Source organism: Pantherophis guttatus, chromosome 2 (assembly GCF_059756535.1).
Source record: "Pantherophis guttatus breed Tessera chromosome 2, ASM5975653v1, whole genome shotgun sequence".
Lineage (NCBI taxonomy): Eukaryota > Metazoa > Chordata > Lepidosauria > Squamata > Colubridae > Pantherophis > Pantherophis guttatus.
In genome coordinates, this window is record NC_142064.1 from 127,996,850 (window position 1) to 128,018,664 (window position 21,815).

The 21,815-nt window shown below is 39.4% G+C and overlaps 1 protein-coding gene across 1 annotated transcript in view; it reads right to left on the minus strand.

Moving 5' to 3' along the window:
* Positions 1-5,744: 5,744 nt before the first annotated feature.
* Positions 5,745-21,815, minus strand: part of COXFA4L2 (cytochrome c oxidase hypoxia associated subunit FA4L2) — a 58,927-nt gene continuing 42,856 nt past the window's right edge. Inside the window, exons 3-4 of the mRNA XM_087886683.1 lie at positions 7,645-7,693; positions 5,745-7,342 (exon numbers count right to left, since the gene is read on the minus strand). Of these exons, the coding sequence (XP_087742809.1) occupies positions 7,286-7,342; positions 7,645-7,693 (106 nt within the window). The 3' untranslated portion in view covers positions 5,745-7,285. The remainder of the gene's footprint in view (positions 7,343-7,644; positions 7,694-21,815) is intronic.

Sequence of the window (21,815 nt, forward strand, 5' to 3'; positions counted from 1 at the left end):
GGAATAAGATGCCAAATAAATATAAAGATTACATAATGAATATGGATAGTGAACCAACAACTCCTAATACATACGAAGAAGTACTAAAACTTCCTCGTGAAGAAAAAGAAAAATGGGAACTTGCCATGAAAAAAGAAATGGAAAGTTTGCAAGGATTAAATGTATTTACACCCACAACTGCACCTAAGGATAAAACTATTATTGGCACCAGGTGGATATATAAAATTAAAAATCTGGAAGGAGGCAATTCACTATACAAAGCTAGATTAGTTGCTCAAGGTTACGCACAAAAATATCCAGAGGATTATACAGACACTTATTCCCCTACTGTAAGGACAGAGAGTGTCAAAACAGCCTTAGTGGTAGCCTCAGCACTCAACCTTGATGTATTTCAGTACGATATACAGACTGCGTACTTACACGCAAAATTAGACAAGGAAATATATGTAAGAGCCCCTCACAGTCAATACACTAATAGAAATGAAACTTGGTTGTTAAACAAAAGTTTATATGGATTAAAACAATCCGGTAAAAGATGGTATGATTGTTTAGTGAAGGTACTCAAAACTATGGATTTTAATACTACTTCTGCTGATAACTGTTTTTTTATCAAAAAGAGTAATGATTGTATTGAATTTGTGTTAATTTACGTAGATGACATCTTATATATTGGTAAACATAAAGAAAAAAGAGAAATGTTTGTAAACAAGTTAAATGAACACTTCTCACTAAAATCATTGGGTAAAGTAAACAAATATCTTGGTGTACAGATTAGCAAAACAAAAAAGGGATTCCAGCTTACACAAAAGGATAAGATCTTAGAACTTTTGAACAAATGTAATTTGATAGATGCTAAACCATGCGATACTCCCATGCAAACTGACTTTCTCAAAAACACTAATGAACCATCTCCTGAGTTCAAGGATAATACGTTTTATAGATCAATCATAGGTTCACTTCTTTATATATCCAATTGGACTAGGCCAGATATTGCCCTACCACTCAATTTATTATCCAGATATGTCAGTAAACCAACAATATATCACTGGGATGCTATCAAAAGAATTTTAAGGTATCTAAAGGGCACAATAGATTTTTGTCTTGTATTAGAACCAAATAGTAACAAAGAACCAAGACTTATATGTTATGCAGATGCGGATTGGGCAGGAGATACATCTTGCAGAAAAAGTACATCAGGCTACATTTTCTTTTTAAATAACTGTCCAATTTATTGGTATACCGGCAAACAAGAACTAGTAGCCACTTCAACGACGGAAGCAGAATATATTTGTTTATCCAAAGCTGCAAATAATCTTGTATGGTTTAATGACTTAATTTCAGAAATTTGGAAGAAACCTGCTTTACCTTTCATCATGAATGAGGACAACAAAGCAGCTATTGAAATCTCTAGATCTGATGCTATTGGACAGAGGTCCAGACACATAGATATAAAGTTTAAACATGTGAGACAACTGTCTCACGATGGATTTATAAAAGCTGTACACTGTGATACTTCAGAACAAATAGCTGATATATTAACAAAGCCTCTACCTTCCAAACAACATAAATATTTAACTTCCAAACTGCATGTATTGTACAACCCTGAACCTGAATGTAATTGGTGTTGTATAACTAATCGGCATTTAGAGGGGGATTTGTTAGATATAAATGCCTCATCCCCTATTGTGTAAATAATGTATATAAGAGACATCAAGGGTTAACTGATTCTTTGACTTATAATATATTCATGACTCATCACTTGTACATATAGCTCCACCCATTGTGTATATAAGGAGCTGATCACCACTATTCCTTCGCTTCTATCTGCGAATATTCAGTGAATATAGAATGCCTTATGTAAATAAAAGAATTTATATTTAAACTATAAATTCTCAAATATTTTATTGAGTTTGATCCAGAAAATATTGCAACAAATATACTCAGCAGCAAATCAGGATCTTACTGTTCTAGACATACAGAAACTTGGCTCAATGTCTGGACCTGAACCCGTCACCTTTCCCCTCTCAGAAGTGTAGAGGTGTCCCATCATATGGAAGAAGAGTGGGCCAACAAGGAAGGGCTCTATGAAAGAGGCTGGGGTGCATTTATGACCCACAACCGAGTTGTTGCTTTTAGGAAGGAAGAAGGAAGCTAATGAGAGAAACAGAGATGAGGGCTGCCCTCAGGAGTTTGATCTCAGCGGCACTTGAGTTTTCCTCTTCGCCTTTGCCTGATCTTAATCCAAACAGGAGAATGCATAGAGATGTAATTGTATCGTTCTCCTGGTAAATTTCATTTTTTCTGGAGCCCAGTCAAAGATTGAGGGGGGGGGGATTTTTTAAAAAGCTTGCCCAGCCCCATATGTGTGGATGGTTCAGTAGCCAACTTCATTCTTTCTCTACTTGGCCTGAGGCCTAGAGGCCTTTCTGACGCTGCCATCGCTTAAACCAGCAACAAACTCTATTAGCTGCTACTGCAAATTGGATTTGTTCAACGCGATTGGATTTTGCTTTCGGCGTCTGTGGCTTAGGTGGTGGGGGAAGAGGGGAGAGGAAGGGAGTGGGAGGGCAATCACGGATAATAGTGAATGTTGCATTTTTCTCCTGAGTCCAAGCAGAACTGTCATCTGTTCCTACAGGGTGGCAGGAAACTAAAGATTTAAGGGAGCAGCAGGAAACAACAGGTGCCACTTTTTCACAGCAGACTTGTTAGATGGTAGGTCATCCACCCCGACCAACCCCCCCCCCTTCTTGCTTTTAGAGCTAAAAGACAACAGCTATAGGAAATTTGACCTATCTTGGGAAGGAGGGCCATCAAGTTGTAATAACTGTAAAACAGGAGTACAAAACAAGCTTACACTCTAATGTTACAGTCGTGTAGCTGATTATTTGCACTATATTTACATATACAGTTAAATCCCAGCCCTGCAAGGCTGCCAGGTGGAAATCATGTCTTTTTCTATGGCAGTTTTAAAAAAATTGCTTATACAGCCATGGCAATTTATTCATTCACTGGTCCTTCTTGTATGTGTGTGTGCATTTGTGCACCTTTGTGCACATTGTTGACTCCTGGCAACTGATGAATTAGTCCCTGCAGGTTTCTTGGCAAAATTTTGGAAATGGTTTGCCATTACGTACTTCCCAGGATGGTGAGAAATGACTGGCCTAAGATCCCCCAGCTGGTTTTGTACTAAAGATGGGACTAGAACTCACTGTCTCCCAGTCTCAACTTCTGGGCCAAACTGGATTTCTCCTTCTTCTCTATTAAGGGTCAAAGTTTGTTCTAGAAGGCAGGGACAAGAATGAATAATGGATTGGAGAATTGTAGGGCTGTTAAAAAGAAAGGCCAGATTTACATTACCTGGCAGACCAGCATGAAAATAGCACATCAAGACACTTGGTACATTACAGATTTGCAGAATAATCATGAAGAGATTATGGGAAGTTGTAATAAACTATGTATATGGCTTAGACATCAACCACGGCTTGTTGCACTAACTGTGGTTAGACAAAATGCAGCTGAGCCTCAGGTCTGGATTCAGATCACCACTTAGGTTGATTTGGGATGTCAGTTCTGAGTCTCAGCAGATTTAAATAATTTATTCTGTGTAGGAGCAGAGGTATCATTTTTTTTTTTCTCTGCAAGGAAATTATCTTGGTGTGAGGTATGACAGAAGGCATGTAAGGCTTAGGTGAAGCAGAGGATAAAAACAACTGCAGTTTTACCTTGCTGTACTGTAATTCCTAATCACTTCATGTCCTGTAATAATATAAAATTAAAGGAAATTTGTGAAGGAAAGCCTGAGTTGAACTGAGGGCTGACAGGATAGGAGAAAAGTAAAGGTAAAGACTCTTTCAGTGGAGCTTAGCTCATGGCAGCTTCACAGATTTTCTTGGACAGGATATTGTTCCAAGATGTTTTGTCTTCTTAAAAAGATTTCCTGGTGGTCTCATATCCAAGTACAAATCCAGTCTGACCCTGCTTAACTTTGGTGGGAAACGAGCCACTCCCACCAAATAACTGCAGGATGCACGAATGCATCTTGACTATGGCCTAAAGACAGTGGAGGAACAGATGATAGCTACCATGGGCTCCACAGGCATGGAAGCTTCCAGCTAACCCTTCAGTCTTTAAAAAGAAATGCATGCCACCTTGGAACTTAGAGACTGGCCTAGAGTTCCAACCAGGGGTGAAATTCTGACAGGTTCTGGAGAACCGGCAGTGGAAATTTTGAGTAGTTCGGAGAACTGGCAAATACCACCTCTGGCTGGCCCCCGAGTGAGGTGAGAATGGGGATTTTGCAATATCCTTCCCCCAGGAGTGGGGAGGGAATGGGGATTTGCAGTATCCTTCCCCTGGAGTGGGATGGTAATGGAGATTTTGCAGTATCCTTCCCCTGCCATGCCCACCAAGCCATGCCCACCAAGCCACACCCACTGAACCCGTAGTAAAAAAAATTGAATTTCACCACTGGTTCCAACATATAGAAGTGAAGCCACAGGTGAAGAAAGCTATGGATAAGTGGGGCAACCTTTCCCTGCAACTGTCAGATAGGTGGTATTATCCATGCCATCATCTTCTTTCTTCTTAAATTGAAAATTAAAGTTGAAATTTTGGAGCGTATCTGCAAGATTTGCTCTGGGGCCACCGAGCTATGCTTATGATCCTAGATCTCGAAGTGGAGGAAGCTAAAGACTCCAGAGAGCTTAGCGAACCCTAAGTAAAATAATGTAGAAAGTTGGGGATGGAGTTCCTTGATGCTAATTATTTATTTTTATTTTAAAAGAGCTGCAACAAGGATGAAATCCTTTGGGACTGAAGCAGTGGCGCTAGAGGCAGGTTTCTGACAATGTTTTCATGTTGTATTATTTTCTAATCCAAGTTAACCTTTCTCATAACTGTGGTTAGTTTTGCACATGCGGACAGAGGGAAAAGGCTTTGGGCCTATGTTTCTGACACCCAGTAGGCAAAGAACAGCTTTGAAAGAATTATTCTTTCAGAGCTGATAATTTCCATCAGAAAACTGTGGGATGAAGAAAGTGTCCAGTGTTCCTCCCATAGTGGGAATGAAAATGGGGGATCTTCCCCCACTGCTATTTTAAAAGAGAAAGAAACAAGGAGCAATCTAATAGCAGGTGCCCTTTTATCTGGTCCTGTAGCAACAGACCACATCAGCTGAATGGCAGAGGGATAAGTGAACATGTTCCCTACTGCTGTAGGCCCCAGAGAAAAGAAAAAGGACGAAGGAATGAGTGGGGGAGAGGGCAGGGTCTTGAGACTAAATTTGGGTAGCTTTTGGGATCTGCACAGTACAGGTAGTCCTAGAGTTATGAGCACAATTGGGACCAAAATGTCTGTTGTTAAATTAAATGAATTGTGCCTGATTTTACATCCTTTTGGCCAAAGCTGCAAATCACTATTAACTGAATAGGTGTGGTTGTTAAGCGAATCCAGCTTCTTCCATTGACTTTGCTTGTTTGAAACTGCCTGGGAAGGTCACAAATAGTGATCACACGACTCTGGGATGCTGCAACCATTGTACCTACATGCCGGTTGCCAAGCACCTGGATTTCAATCACGTGACTATGAGGATGATGCGGTGGTTTGTAAGAGTGAGGATCAAGTTGCAAGTCACTTTTTCCAGTGCCGTTATAACTCTGAATGGTCACTAAATGAACTGTTATAAGTCAAGAGCTACCTGTACTCCTAATGAGTATGAAAAATGGTCATAAGTTACTTTTTTTCAGTGCTGTTGTAACTTTGAATGGTCACTAAATGAACTGTTATAAGTCAAGAGCTACCTGTACTCCTAATGAAGCCCAGATAGATTCTGTGAAAATGTGATACATCTGCAGACTAATCTGGATCACTTGGGACTCCTTTCAGAATTGGTGATAGGCAGTGTCCTCTAAAAGAATTCAACTGGCATTATTAATGCCAATATCTAGGTCAATGATGGTGAACCTATGGCACAATGTCAAGAGTGACACACTGTGTTTTGGGTGACACACTGACATTCACCAACACCCGGCAATATTTTTGAAAGCACACCCCGTTCTTGCACAAATTTTGGAGGCCACGTGAGAATAGGGTATGTTAATAGGGAGCCTGGTTTAGCTCAACAGATAGAAGCACTGTAATTTAACACCAGCTGTCTGCAATTAAAAGTAAGATCGAATCTCGCCAGGCTCAAAGTTGACTCAGCCTTCCATCCTTTCTAAGGTAGGTAAATTGAGGACCTAGTTTGTGGGGGCAATAAGCTGACTTTGTATAAATATACAAAAGTATGAAGGCTATTTCTTAACGCACTGTAAGCCGCCCTGAGTCTCCGGAGAAGGGCGGCATATAAATCTAATTAAAAATAAAAAATGAAAAAAATGTTCTCATGTGGCCTCCGGACCCTCCAGAAGTCACATGAGAAGGCTGTGGACTTCTGCAGCCTCCAGAACCTCTGAAAATCATACAAGAATGGGATGTACTTTTGTGGTTTTTGGAGGCTGCAGAGGCCGTGGAAGAGCTTTCTCCCAAGCCGGTTCAAGAATGAAGGCCCCGGGTGACCCAGAGCTGCCGCAGGGGCCTGTCAACAGAAAGAGAACACCACCTGAGGGAAGTGTGCAGCAGATTGTGGGAATCACACATGTATATGTTTTTTAAACAAATGAATATGTAAAGAATTTTGTTTGAGGGGGTGGGTAGTGAGTCAAATTAGGCATTTTTCAAATTTTGGACACACCAAGCCCAAAAGGTTCTCCATCACTGATCTAGGTGCTAGGACTGTCCTGTCTCTGTGGGAATGGTAAAACTGAGCGTGGGAGGCAGGAAATGCCACGCATCAAGGTCAAGGATTTTTGTAGGAAGGGAAGGAAAATACTGAACCAAAAAGTTTGCACAAATGGGACCAAAAAGAATGCGCTTTGTGTCACTTTGCCTCTCCCTCTCTTCCCCCCACCCTCCTGATTTTTTTTTTTAAATAAACAAGTTGTTTGTCAGCTCAATATCTAAGGGCATTTCCAAGAGGTAGAATGGGTCACTGCGCACTTTTGATTCTGTTGGATGGGCTGTAGATGTTGATTGGTGATCTTTGCGGTTGACACCAGCAAACTGCAGAGGCAGGGAAGAACAGCTGCAAAGTTATCTTGGCTGAGGCAGAAGCTTAATCGAGAACTCTCGAAAGGCTGACATGTTCTGCCTGGCAAGACGGCAGAAGATGCGGCTGTGCCAATGACAAGTCCAGCAACTTTCTTTCAACATGGCAGGAGTAAGGAACTGACTCAGTGTGACACTTTCAGCAGTCTGGACGATCCTTCTTCAGGTCTTTGGAGTCCACGGACATGGCAAATAACTAAGGAAGAAGGCATTATTGATGAACAACACTTCCTTTTGTGCACCTTGATCAGATTCATGTGGTATGAGGCAATGAGCTTTTCCCCCCCTTAAAATGCACTCCCTAAATCAGTGTTTACAAACATCAGCACCTTGAAGTTCACACATGTTCAAGATGCAGGCTTGGAAAAACACAGCCTTAAATCCTCACACTCTCAGCTCTTCCTTTCTGTACCTGCTAAGGTTTTTACAGGATTAATTATTGGACTATATTTTTCATTAGTTCTACGCTGGGGTGCTCACTGGTGGTCCTGCACCTACCTTGTCACTGGGACCCAAGTTATTCCACAATTCTTGGTTTTTCTCCAAGCTGGAAAACAAACAAAATGAAATTATACATAATGAGTGTGTCTTCTGAAATTTGCAATTGAGCTGCTCCTTGCTCTACTGCTTGTAATGCGCACTAGGACAGCTTTTATCCCCAGCCTGTTTTTGGGAATTCTCTTGCAATGAAGATATCTTGATCAGAAAGACCATTAGGGGACCTGGACTCACCAACCCACCCACGTGTTATAGTTTGAATTCATGTTGGTAATTTAAGCATTAATAAAAAAGGACACTAGTGTAGACAAAATGGGTGTCATATAGCTACAAGCTGTGGACTGGGACCAAGGAGATAATTATAGTCCTCACTCAGTCACCATTTCTTACTGCAATCTACATCATAGGCTTGTGAGGATAAAACATCACTCTTTGTTTTGTGAGCTGCCCAAAGGGGGGGGGGGAGTATAAATGTCTTAATAAATTATAAAAATGACTCATCACCATGAGCCCTTGTAGTTCAAATCATCCACTCTTAAAGGGAAAAAATAGTTTAGGTAAAACCCACAAATATTCTGCCACTTTAAAATGAGCAAATTTGAAACAGTCTAATTTTTACGGACAATGGTCTGCTTTATTAGTTTCATGGATTATTATCCTGAGACAAGAGATATACTATACTGCCCATTCTTACAGAGACTGGGACATAAATTGGATTTTAGGGGGAAATAATGTTTTTATTGTAAGGTTTTAAAAGCTTCCTGCTATTTTAATTCTGTTGGGTTGTTGTTTTTTTTCCAGGTTTTGAACTAATTGTTTTATAAAAAACAGTTTATATAAGCCATCCCAGAATGATAGAAAACGGGGAATAATGAAATAAGTACATTTTTAAAACATTGTACAATAATTAAGCCAAAACAATTATGAAAGTTACATCCGCTGCTGGCACTGTTCATTTTTATGCAAAGCTGGGTTGTCTGGTTGCTCTTCCAAGATTACTCCCTTTGTTTCTAAAACTAGTAGTGGGCAAATATAAGAGGTAAGATGACAATCATCAATGGAAATATAAAATAGCCTTTTTTCTTTGACCCATGCTGGCTGAGCATTATGGGAGTTGAATCCAATGAATCGGGATGTTGGGTTAAAGTTTGATAGGCTCCAAGAATAAACCTTAGGCCCACACCATTTCGCACACCTTAATTATTTTTTCCCTCCAGAATAGCCTGAGAAACGGGATATAATAACTTAAACTGATAAACATTCATTTTATCTCTGAACCTATACGAAGTTCACTTAACTATGTCTTATTTTAGCCACCCAATTTCAAATCATGGATTCTGAATCTAGCTGGCTGGCTTGAATAAAATGCAATTAAGATTAACTAGTGCCTCTAGGCAAGATGATAAACGGCGGTTAATTGAAAACAGACAGGGGATGTTAGAGTCTCTCTGAATTGGTTTGTGGTAAAAAATATGACCTTGTTTCTGCTGCAATTCGCAGAATATGACTGTGTGTGTGTCTTGTGAATGGAGAGTATATACTGGATAATGTTGTATATATATTTGCAGCCTTCTTCTCTAGCCAGCTTGCCACATGGAGCCCACAATCATAAAAAGTTGAATTTGGACACATCCGTGTAGTTTTCTGGGAAAGAATATATTAAATTGGTTTGCTATTGTCTTGTTGTAGGATGCTTTTAGGACTTTCCAGTCTAGGTTACAGTCCTGGGATTGTCTGGTCACCTTTCATCAAGGACTCACCAGGTCCAAGCCTGCTTAGCACTTTGAGATCATCTAGCAGATGAGCTAGCAGTATTTAATTCAACTATTTTGAGATAAAAGGGCATGAATTTGTCCGCATCCTCATTTGGCCCAAGGAGTCTCACGAAAAACTTCTCAATTCCAGATTGCAAAATGGCTGCTGTCAAGGTGAGTTGCCATATATAAATGCTGCTTGTTGGACCCTGAGTTTTCCTCAGCTTGCCTGCTACTCTACTTGGTATAAGACCACGTTTAATTTAGGGTCCTGAGCAGTGGTGAAATCCAAATTTTTTTACTACCAGTTCTGTGGGCGTGACTTGGTGGGTGTGGTATGGCTTGGTGGGCGTGGCAGGGGAAGGATACAGTAAAATCTCCATTCCCTCCCCACTCCTGGGGGAAGGATATTGCAAAATCTCCATTCCCACCCCTCTGGGGCCAGCCAGAGATGATATTTGCCGGTTCTCCGAATTACTCAAAATTTCCGCTACCGGTTCTCCAGAACCTGTCAGAACCTGCTGGATTTCACCCCTGGTCCTGAGTAGATTTTGAGTCAGTTACTTCATTTCTAAGACGAAAAGGGCAGAACCACAGCTCTACCTGAAATCCAGTTGTTTCCTGGAAGATCTTCCTTCCAGGCTGGTCATGTTTCCAGATAGTCAAGAATGAGACAAAAGCACTTTATACCCATTCAGAAGTGTGATTTTTCCTGTGAGGGGAAAGCGTAGACTGGCAAGCCTCATGATTGTGTTCACATACCTCAGCATATTTTTTTAAAAAAATTGGCTACATGCCAGACCATCTCTCAAGTGTCATTGTAGATGGTATAAGATCATCCCTGGTTGGGCCCAAGCCCTGTTACCCTCTGCTAGCTAACTTTCCTTCCTTTGCATCCCCTTTCTTGACAAGCACAGAAACATGAAGCACTTGCACTGGCTTCCTCCATGCCTTTCAGTGGCTGACAAAGGATACACTGGGGACTTTGGTAGGGAGGCTTATAGTCACATTCTTCATCCCAGTTTGAAAGCACGATGCATAATAAGTCACTGTATAGATTATTGCAGTGCTTGTCTGTGAGAGCCAAAAATCTCACAGCAGCGTAGTAGCACCTTTTCAGACTAACAAATGTGATTAAAATGCATGAAGCTTGTACATTTTAATAAAGTTTGTTTGTCTGAAAAGGTCCTACCCCACTCCTGCATAGATTATAGCTGTGCAATAAGGTTGCCGTAGATTAGAGTGGGTTGCATGTGAAATTGTGGGAATATTTTATTCCTCGCCAAATTTGTTTCTGAGCTGGGATCAAGGAAACAGGCAATTGCATGAATTAAGTTCCTTATTTTTCACCCAAGACCGACAACAGAAAGCTGTTAGATGGGCGGCTGCAAAGACCCTCTTCATCTATCTATCTATCTATCTATCTATCTATCTATCTATCTATCTATCTATCTATCTATCTATCTATACTGTATATTACAATCTTCCCCTCCTATAGAATACCACCCCTTACACACTCACTCATTTCCCTCTTCACATCATTCCATATAAGGAGCTTCCTTCCTTGCCCAGGCTTCTAAGGTTTCTAAGAACAATTATCTAAAGAGAATCCTTAAATTGTATACCTTAGAAACGTGATGGCAAACCTATGACACGCGTGCCACAGGTGGCATGTGGAGCCGTATCTGTGGGCACACGAACATTGCCCTAGCTCAGCTCCAGCTGATTTTTGGCCCTTGCGGTACCACCGGAAGTCAGGAAACGGTCCGTTTCCAGCCTCCGGGGGAATGGGGAAGGCTGTTTTTGCCCTCCTCAGGCTCCAGGCTTTGAAAAACGGGCCTACCGGGCCCACCAGTAACCTTTTTGCAGTTGGATGCCAAAGCAGAGGGAAGGGAGGGGATCGCGTGTGCATGCACGGGTGGCATTGAATTATGGGTGTGGGCACATGCGCACACGATCCCCCCACATTCCCCCCATTTTTTGCACGCGAAAGCAAAAAGGTTAGCCATCACTGCCTTAGAATGTATACCTTGTCTCATTTCTCTGAGTAAATTCTTATCAAGGTTTGTGAACAATGAAGTGCAAGACAACCTACAAATTTTAAAGCAAAAAGAAATGTAGTTTCTGAGCCTTGGTAAAAGTATACATGCTCAAATAAAACATTCTAATGTTATACAGGTAGTCCTTGAGTTGCAACAGTTCATTTAGCACTGAAAAAAGCGACTTATGATTATTTCCCACACTTGTGACTGTTGCAGTATCCCCATGGTCATGTGATCAAAATTCAGACAGTTGGTAAGTGAATCACATTTATGACATTTGCATTTTCCTGGGGTCATGTGTGTGACCTTCTGACAAGCAAAGTCAATGGGGAAGCCAGATTCACTTAACAACTGGGTTACTAACTTATCAACTGCAGTGATTCACTTAAGAACTGAGGCAAGGAAGGTTGTAAAATGGGGCAAAACTTACTTAACAAATCTCTCACTTAACGACAGAAATTTTGGGCTCAGTTGTGGCCTTAAGTCCAGGACTACCTGTATAATAAAAATACAGTAATACTGTGTTTCCCCGAAAATAAGACCCTTATATTTTTTTGAACCCCGAAATAAGCACTTGGCCTTATTTTCGGGGAGGTCTTATTATTTTGGGGTGCGTGGAGGAAACCAGAGGAAATGGCGGGGACCAGCTGCGCATGTGATTAAATATTTTTGGGGAGGGCTTATTTTCAGGGGGGGGGCTTATTTTAGTGAATGTGCTCAAAAGCCCGTTTGAGTTTATTATCAGGGGATGTCTTATTTTAGGGGAAACAGGGTAGAAGAAGAAAACTAGAGTAAAGCTAGGCCAGAACCAAGTTTACACTAGTGTATATCCTTTACCTCTTCCCACAATTTGTTTTTCTTTTAACCAAGATGCATTGTTTCAAACAAAACACATAGAGTAACCGAAAGGCACACAAGGCTCTCTGCTCCCTGGACCTATCTTGCTGTTTCTTTTAGACAACGGGTTTTTGTGAAGCCGTCCTGCCTCCCCTTCCCACTAGCAATCTCAGAGATGTCAGTGTGTGTTGCAACTTTGCTGCTGACACTGGTTCCGTAGTAAGTAATGCAATGAGCTAACAAGATTATGGTTGTAAACCACAATCTGCCAAGTCTCGTTACAATCCTTTTCCGTCAACTATACTAACCGTATAAGCAATGTAGAGAGAGATTTTATTTTATTTTATTTTTTGCCCCAAATTGTCTTTTGAAGTGTAAAAGTATTAGAAGTGAACAAGAAAACAATTGGAAAACCATTGTCTCGAATCACAGAAAAAAACAAGCTGTTTTTGCACAGAAGCATTTGTAAAATGGTTCAAAAGTTCCTGGCAATTAACTCACCTCAGTCCTACCAGATGTTTAATGTCACTTAAATTGAGTTTATTGCCTAGTAAGCATGATGGGTAACTTTGCCAAAACATCCTTTTTTTTTAATACAAAATCATCTTGGATGCTCTTTATTGAACTCTAATTTTTTAAAGCCATTTTTAGTAAATCCCGAGCTAGTAAGAACCACCATGCTGCTTCATTTTTTAAAATAATTTTTAAAAGCCTAACAGCATTCTTGACTGCAAATTTTATTTTTGAGTAATAACCCATAGTTCAATGTTGCAAACAAAGATTATGAAATAGATACTTAAAAAGGAAAATTTAGTTGCAGAATATTTACATTTTTATGTCTATATTTAAATTCTTAACACTTGCCCTACAATGCTATGGGTACGATCCAGTGGTGGGTTGCTACCGGTTCAGTCCGGGATCTTGCGAACTGGTAGTAATGGTGGCAGGAAGCTCCGCCCACCCACCTGGACGTCATCATGGACGCTCTGCGTATGCTCAGAAGCGCTGCGTGCGAGCAAAGCAAGCACACACGTATGCTCCCATTGCAAAGGTAAGTGGAACCCACCCCTGGTACGATCCCTGTTTTTTCTAAAATTCTCTTAAAGCAGGGATCATGAAAGTGTTCTGCTTGATACGTGGAATATTTTATTCAAATTTAAAATGGTTAAAATTGCAGATTTAAATGTCATTAATAGTCTCTTCATTTCTACAAGAAACTATTTTGTGGGGGGAAAAATTGGGATATTGAATTTAATTTTATGTTTTGGATTGTCATAGGTTACATAGTATAAGGATGCTAGGCAAGGAAGTATTTGGGTGTGTGCTTTCCATATAGTAGTCCTGAAAATTGCATTTTGAAAGAAACGTTTCTCCCTAAGCCCTTATAGACCTTCTGTAAAGTGTATTATTTGACAGTTCAGGTAGTCCTTGTTTAGCTACTGTCTTGGACAGTGACCTTTTGCAGTTACAACAGTAATGAAAAAATAACTTTCCAATCAATGCTTTCATTTACCACCTTTGCAAGCCTGTAAAACAAAGGAAAGCCGAAGGAAGATCATAAGCCGAGCTGCTGTTTTATTTAGCAGCTGCTTCACTTAATGATTTAGGTGCTTCCCCAATTATGGTTGCTAAACAAGGACTGTCAGTACTGTATTGAATCAGGTGAGGCAATGGATTATCTCGTCTTGAAGGCAGCTTTACATGATAGATCTCCCCAGGGGAAGCTCAGCATCTTAACTCCTACACCACTGGCACCTTTCTGGATTGACTCTGTCCTAGGATGTAATCATATGCTACTGAGCTTTGTGATAAGATTCTGAAAAGGTAAGGTTTTAGAACCCCGAAAGAAACAGCCAATTGTGAGATAGCAAGAGAGGGAGACATTGTAGAAAAATGATTTGGTATTTGGTAAAATGATAGCAGAAATTCTGGGGAAACTACATTGGTTGAGCCCATTGAGAATACTCTGTTGAAGAATGAATAACTGAGACAGGGAGAGTTAAGTGGAGCCCAGAAGGAGATTTCTACTATACTTGTGTGAAATTACCTACCGCACTGAAGTAGGTAATGAAAAGCAAGAAACAGATTTATTTCTTGCCTGATACTGAAAGATGTAGCTTAGTTTCTGTTGGTAGTATAAGGTAACTCTTCTTTCTAATAAATTTCTACTCCTTTCTTGTGTGATCTCATTAACCTTGTGGGGGATCTGTGAATAATCTACTTAAGTGAACATCTTCCTAGGTGCAGTAATAGTATATTAAGAAGTTACAGAGATCAAACTGGATCCCAGTATGCAACTTTGGTCCTAAATGTATGCATTAGGAAAAATATTTGAAGTCACAGGAGAAGGGAGAATCACACCTGAGTATTTACTATTTTTTTTAATGTATTGTATTACTGGCCTTGGTATATTATGGCAACTTTTAAATGGGTTAGTAAAGTTTTCCTTTGACATAAGGATAGGGGGAACATTGCTTACAGATCTAAACAACAAATGCCTTCTTTGATCCTTTAACATTTAAATGTTTTTGCTCTTATTAACATTGCTGTATATGAAACATCATAAAATTCAACTGTCCAAGACTCTCTTTCCATCCTATGGAAATCAGTAAATGTCCATAATTGATAATAAGCTGCTTCTCATTTAGGATTTCTTTCTTTGTAACACTTATATCCCCCTTTTATTATATAAGGTCAAGGCACTTCCCACCTTCCATTTCTCCCCACAACAACAACATTGTGAGCTAATGTCTGGTTGGGAAAGAATATTTGGTTCAAAGTTTTCAGTGTAATGGTATGATCAGAGCCTCAGAAGGATTCCCATTCTGGACATCTGGACATTCCTATTTTATTAGTCAAAATAATGGTCTTTCTGCCAATTGATAAGTAGGTTGTGGTTAAGAAGCTGGAAAAATTCCCACCTTAGCAGGATAAGGGATAAAGTGGTTTTTGAAAGTTAAAATCCTCTAGGGGCTGAGATTGCTATAACCTTTCAACAAATCTGATCAGGAACTCCTTGCAAAAATTTTGCAGTCAAGAGGCAGACACCAAGTAAGCTCCTGTGACTGAGAATAGATTTGAACCTAAGTCTCTCAGTGACAATCTAACCCCTTAACTACTACACCATGCTACCCAATATATTTCCATTCTTGTAAATGCCAGATCATATATTACTAACTCTTTATACTTTCAAATTCTCTATTCATGTTCATCAATTTTGTCTGAATATGTTTTTAATTGCCCTACACCTCTGATTCATGTTATGAAATCAGCTCTATATTGTTCAGCTATCTCCTTCTTTTTCACAAAAGTTGATGAACTTTATAAGCAACCAACACGGTTATTTTTGCTTTCTTTTAGTTTTTTTGATTTCAGAGGCAGAAAATATAAAATGGAACATTTTTAACTCTGAGACATAATTTACTAGGATTTTCTGTTCTTGATTTCTGCTGGCTGGCTTCTCCTGAATCAGATTTGTCTCTACCCCATAATGCCATCCTTGATGGTAGTTAAGTGTGTTTCCTTGAATTCCAGAATTCCATGTATTCTGCCTTGAATTTTCTCACTTCTTTTCAACCATGAAACCATCTCAGGTTGTGTATGGGCAAGGGGCATGAGGGAAACCTGAGAAACATCTGGCCTGCCCCAGGTTTATTTTGAATTACAGTGAAGATAGATATGCACATCCATGAAATTAATACAGTGGTTAGTGGGAATCATGATTAAGCAGGACTCATAGTAGCAGAGTCAGTTTGGTGTAGTGATTAAGGCATCAGGCTAGAAAACAGGAAACTCTGAGTTCTAGTCTGCTTTAGGCACAAAGCTAGCTTGGTGACCTTGGGCCAGTCATTCTGGAAGGAAGGCAAGGGCAAACCATTTCCAAAATCCTATCAAGAAAACTGCGGGGACTAGGCAGTTGCAATGTGTCAAAAATTGATAACAACAACAACAACAACAACACTTCAGACTTAACAATTAAAATAAGAAAGACAAAAAAGTCTGAATAGTGCACTTTGTGATGCCTGAAGGTAGCAGAAAGAGAAGAGAAACTAGAAGAAATATCACAAAAATGTAAAGAAAAACCTGCCTACAGAACAACTGTGGCAAAAGAAAGCAAAGATAATACCAATAGAAATAGTACCAGTCCCAAAACATCTGGAGCATCACTTCAATACCAGTGGCATTGACAAATCAGCATCATGTCAGGATTCCAAGTAACAGACCCAACACTATCAAAACTCTGAGACTTAAGATTCTCCTCGAAGTCCAAATTTATTAGGCATATCATATTGGCACATCTGGTGAAAACCCAACTCTGAAAGTCCTGCGGTTTTCCCCACCCAAATTAAAATTCAAAGTTCTTTCCCCTAGTCCACATGTCTGTCACATGGTCCAATCCAGTCACCATCCAAACTCCAGTTGGTTTCAGTCCACGCCTCCCCAGCACCCGGTGAGAACATTCTTGATTCCCAGGAGAAATAATTTTATTTTGGCTACAGGTCCCCAGCCATCTCTATCTCCCCCTCCCATTCCCACAGCTCTAGCTAGCCCTAATGTGGCAGCCCTGAAATGCCCCAAAATAGCTTCAGAGTTGACCCATCTGTTGATTGCAAAAGACAGCTTTACTTGGGACAGCTTACACACTGCAATCAAACAACATCATCTGCCTATCCCAGGTTCTTGGGAAGGACTCAATAGCTGGATAAAAAAATGCCAAGTCCAGTCTAAACAGCTGATTTTGCAACCAACCAAAATCATAACAGAGGTTCGTAGACACCAAATGTATCAGTGAAATAGACCTGTTCTTTCCTTCACCATATATGAATGTTGGTACAGTACTTATATACGGTGATAACAAACACAAGGGGATGAAAAGATAGGATGAAAGAATGTGATCCTGCTTCTTGTTCCATACCTGTGCTACACTTGTGAGAATTTCATAACTCCATGAAACATTACCTTTTCAAACACTATAAATCTGACCTCCTTCCTTTTCCGTATCTTCTCAAATACAATGGTAAACACAACCAGTGCGATGAACACGTGAATTCTGTGAACAAAGGCAGTGCATATATGCTTAGGAATAAATGTGCAAAAAAATATTAAAGAGCGCTCAGTTCTTTTGGTTACCGGCTGTTTTAGCCAAGTATAGACTTGACAAATGCATTTTAATGCATATTTATCTGTCAGGCAATAATCAAGAGATTGTGGTAAGGTGCCCAGGGGGAAATAACCTGCATCTTTCCATTTAAATTAATATCCAGGACATTGGCAGACATGATGCCAAGGCCTGACAAGGGATGGAAATCTCACTGTCAGATGCAGCCCTCTTTTCTTCAACTGAGGCTGAATTAACTCTTCTCAGGTCGGGGCTGAAACTATTCCACCTTTCCAAATGTAATACAATTGTAAAGAAGAACAATGGGAAAATTGAAGCTACTGAGTGTGAAGAAGCAGCTGAATTTCCTCCAGAATTTAGACTCGGAAGCCCTGAGCCATGATGATAAAGATAGCAGTTGTTTCTATCCACTTATTACTCACTTATTATTAGTAGGCATCTCTCTTTTTTTTCCCGTAAGGAGCATACAGAGATTAAAAGGTAAGAATATCTCTGCTCAAGGAAAAAAAAAGAAATGGGAATGGATTCCCCACTGCCCCCCCAAATAATCATTGCATCAGTGAGGTAAGATCAGAGTGAGAATACTGACACATTGAGATTTAACAAGTGAGCTTCAGTGGTGGGTTGCCCCTCGGATCAGACCGGTTCGCAAGAACCGGTAGTAAAACCAGCGGGAGGCTCCGCCCACTGACCCAGACATCATCAAAGTTGATCTGTCCATGTGCAGAAGCTTCTGCCCATGCGCAGAAGAGCGTGTGTGGCCGTGAGCAAAGCGAGTGCGTGGGTACAGGCGCGATGCGGACCGGTAGTAAAAGTAAGTAGAACCCACCCCTGGTGAGCTTCTTGCAACAGCAGAGGCCTATTCACCTAACTAACCACTCATCTGATTTAAGTCTCATCATTCATGTCAGGGTAATGATTTAAGAGCTGACCAGCTGCTATGATGATGTAATACTGAGAATGAGTCAGGAAGGTGTTTGGGCTGATATCACTTTAAGAGCCAGTAATAAGAAGAGGCCCTGTTGGAGCGTAGCTCTCTCTTTCTCCGTGTGTGCTTCCATGCTGTAATTGCTGATTGCTGTTTGTTTGAGGTCTGACTATAAAGTATGTGTATATATTCTTTGTAGATAAAACAACTATTTAAATACAAACTTCTGTTTACTGTATTTGCTCCTGGGTTGTCTCACATAGTCACACTGTGCACACTCTAATAATTCATTTAGGAGTTCAAGACAATCCTCTGAGGCTATTTTGATGGCATAGCCCATCATTCTTTCATTCGAGATGCTACTATCTTCTATTTTTCCCTAAAACAATCTTAAAGATTAGGTTAAGAGAGACTGACTGGTCTACAATCAGCTAGTAACCTTGTGTGGCAGAGGGCCAAATGAGTTTCTATTTACTGAGCATTTTTTTTACAAGTCAACTTGTATTTCTTCTCCTGTCTTTAAATTTTGCTTTTTCTTTAGAAACCTGAGAACAGGTGGAAGCCATCATGAACCAATGATTGCTTTCTCCAGCTAACCATGAGGGGAATGCAAAAATCTTCAGTCAGTCAAAACCTCATCCCATTGGCTCCTTTGGTAGGAGTCTTGGAATATGAATAGCCCCTTTTTTTCTTCTCTACACAGAAGAAAATGTCCTTCTTCATGTTACAATATATGGTTTATGTATTTGTTAGACTGTTTCGCAAAACAACTTCAATAAAACCAAGAAAGCTGACTAGTTTTCAAGATATCACTCTTCTTACATGTCAGTTCCCATCAAAAGGTGGGATGACAGCATGACATCATGGTTTTACATCATGGTTGTAGGTTGCAATATAGAACATGAAAAGAGAAGCTTCCTTGAACCCTGAAGCTGCGGGTGACTGAGGCAAGGTGTAACTGTTGCGATGTTTTTCTGGATCGGACTCAATAAATCATTAGAGAATTAAGAGTTCAAATACAACTCTTTTTATTTACATAAAGGCATTCTATATTCACTGAATATTTACAGATAGAAGCGGGGAAACTGTGGAGGGTAGCTCCTTATATACACAGGGGGTGGAGTCATGAGAATGAGTGATGAGTCATGAATACATTAGGAATCAAAGAATGAATTAACCCTTGATGTTCTTATATACACTATTTACACATTAGAGAATAAGGCATTTACATCTAACAAATCCCCCTCTAAATGCCGATTATTTACACAACACCAATTACATTCAGATTCGGGACAATACAATACATACAATTTGGAAGTTAAATATTTATGTTGTTTGGATGGTAAAGGCTTTGTTAAAATGTCAGCTATCTGTTCCGAAGTATCACAATGCACAGCTTTTATAAAACCGTCTTGAGATAATTGTCTTACATGTTTAAACTTTATATCTATATGTCTGGACCTTTGTCCAATAGCATCAGATCTGGAGATTTCAATGGCTGCTTTGTTATCCTCATTTATGATAAAAGGTAAAATAGGTTTCTTCCAAACTTCTGAAATTAAGTCATTAAACCACACAAGGTTATTTGCAGATTTGGATAAACAGACATATTCTGCTTCTGTAGTTGAAGTAGCTACCAGTTCTTGTTTGCCGGTATACCAATAAATTGGACAATCATTTAAAAAGAAAATATAACCTGATGTACTTTTTCTGCAAGATGTGTCTCCTGCCCAATCCGCATCTGCATAACATATGAGTCTTGGTTCCTTGTTGCCATTTGGTTCTAATATAAGGCAAAAATCTAAAGTACCTTTCAGGTACCTCAAAATCCTTTTGACAGCTTCCCAATGGTACATTGTTGGTTTACTGACATATCTGGACAGTAAATTAAGTGGTAAGGCTATATCTGGCCTAGTCCAATTAGATATATAAAGAAGTGAACCTATGATTGATCTATAAAATGTGTTATCCTTAAATTCAGGAGATGATTCATCAGTATTTCTGAGAAAGTCAGTTTGCATGGGGGTATCACATGTTTTAGCATTGTTCAAATTACATTTGTTTAGAAGTTCTACAATTTTATCCTTTTGAGTAAGCTGGAACCCTTTTTTTGTTTTACTGATCTGTACACCAAGATACTTATTTACCTTACCTAAAGATTTTAGTGAAAAATGTTCATTCAGCTTGTTCACAAAAATTTCTCTTCTTCCTTTATGTTTTCCAATATATAAAATATTGTCTACATAAATCAATACAAACTCAATACAGTCATCATTCTTTTTGACAAAAAAACAATTATCAGCAGATGTGGTGTTAAAATCCATAGTCTTGAGCACCTTTACCAAACAATCATACCATCTTTTACCGGATTGTTTCAATCCATATAAGCTTTTGTTTAACAACCAAGTTTCATTTTTATTTGTGTATTGGCTGTGAGGGGCCCTTACATAGATTTCTTTATCTAACTCTGCGTGTAGGTATGCAGTCTGTATATCATATTGAAATACATCAAGGTTAAGTGCTGATGCTACCACCAAAGCTGTTTTGACACTCTCTGTCCTCACAGTAGGGGAATATGTGTCTGTGTAGTCCTCTGGATATTTTTGTGCGTAACCTTGGGCAACTAATCTAGCTTTGTACAGGTTATTGCCTCCTTCCAAATTTTTAATTTTATATATCCACCTGGTACCAATAATAGTTTTGTCCTTAGGTGCAGTTGTGGGAGTAAACACATTTAATCCTTTCAAACTTTCCATTTCCTTTTTCATGGCTAGTTCCCATTTCTCTTTTTCTTCGCGAGGAAGTTTCAGTACTTCTTCGTACGTATTAGGTGTTATTGGTTCACTATTTACATTCATTACGTAATCTTTATATTTATCTGGCATCTTGTTCCTGTTGTTCCTAATTGTTCTTTCTGGTTTACTATTGTTGTCATGCATATATCTTGCCTCCTTTTTTGTTAGTGTATCAGTTTTTATTTTGTACTGGCTATTTGTCCAGGTTTTGGTCTTGTTTTCATGTTTGTTGATATTTTGTTTATCTACAGTTCCTTCCTTATGATATTTTGTTTCTATGTGTTTATTTGGGAATATTTCATTTAAATGTAATTTAGACCAGTTGGCCTGTTCATGGAACACGGCTGTTCTGGAAACTATAAATTTATTATTGCCATCAATGAATCTATATCCTTTTGTACCAGTTTCATATCCCATGAATCTAAGTCTTCTGGATACATTTTCTCCCTTTCTTCTCAATTGTTTGGGTATGTGTACGTCTGCAGTGACTCCAAAAATATGCATATGTGCCAATTTTGGTTTTCTATTATACATCACTTCGTATGGTGTTTTATTTATAATACTGGACCAGGTCCTATTTTGTGTATAATTTGAATAGTGTAATGCCTCTGACCAAAATTGTTTACTTAAGCCAGCATCCTCTAATGTACATCTAATCATAGTTTGTAGTGTGGAATTTTTCCTTTCTGCAATTCC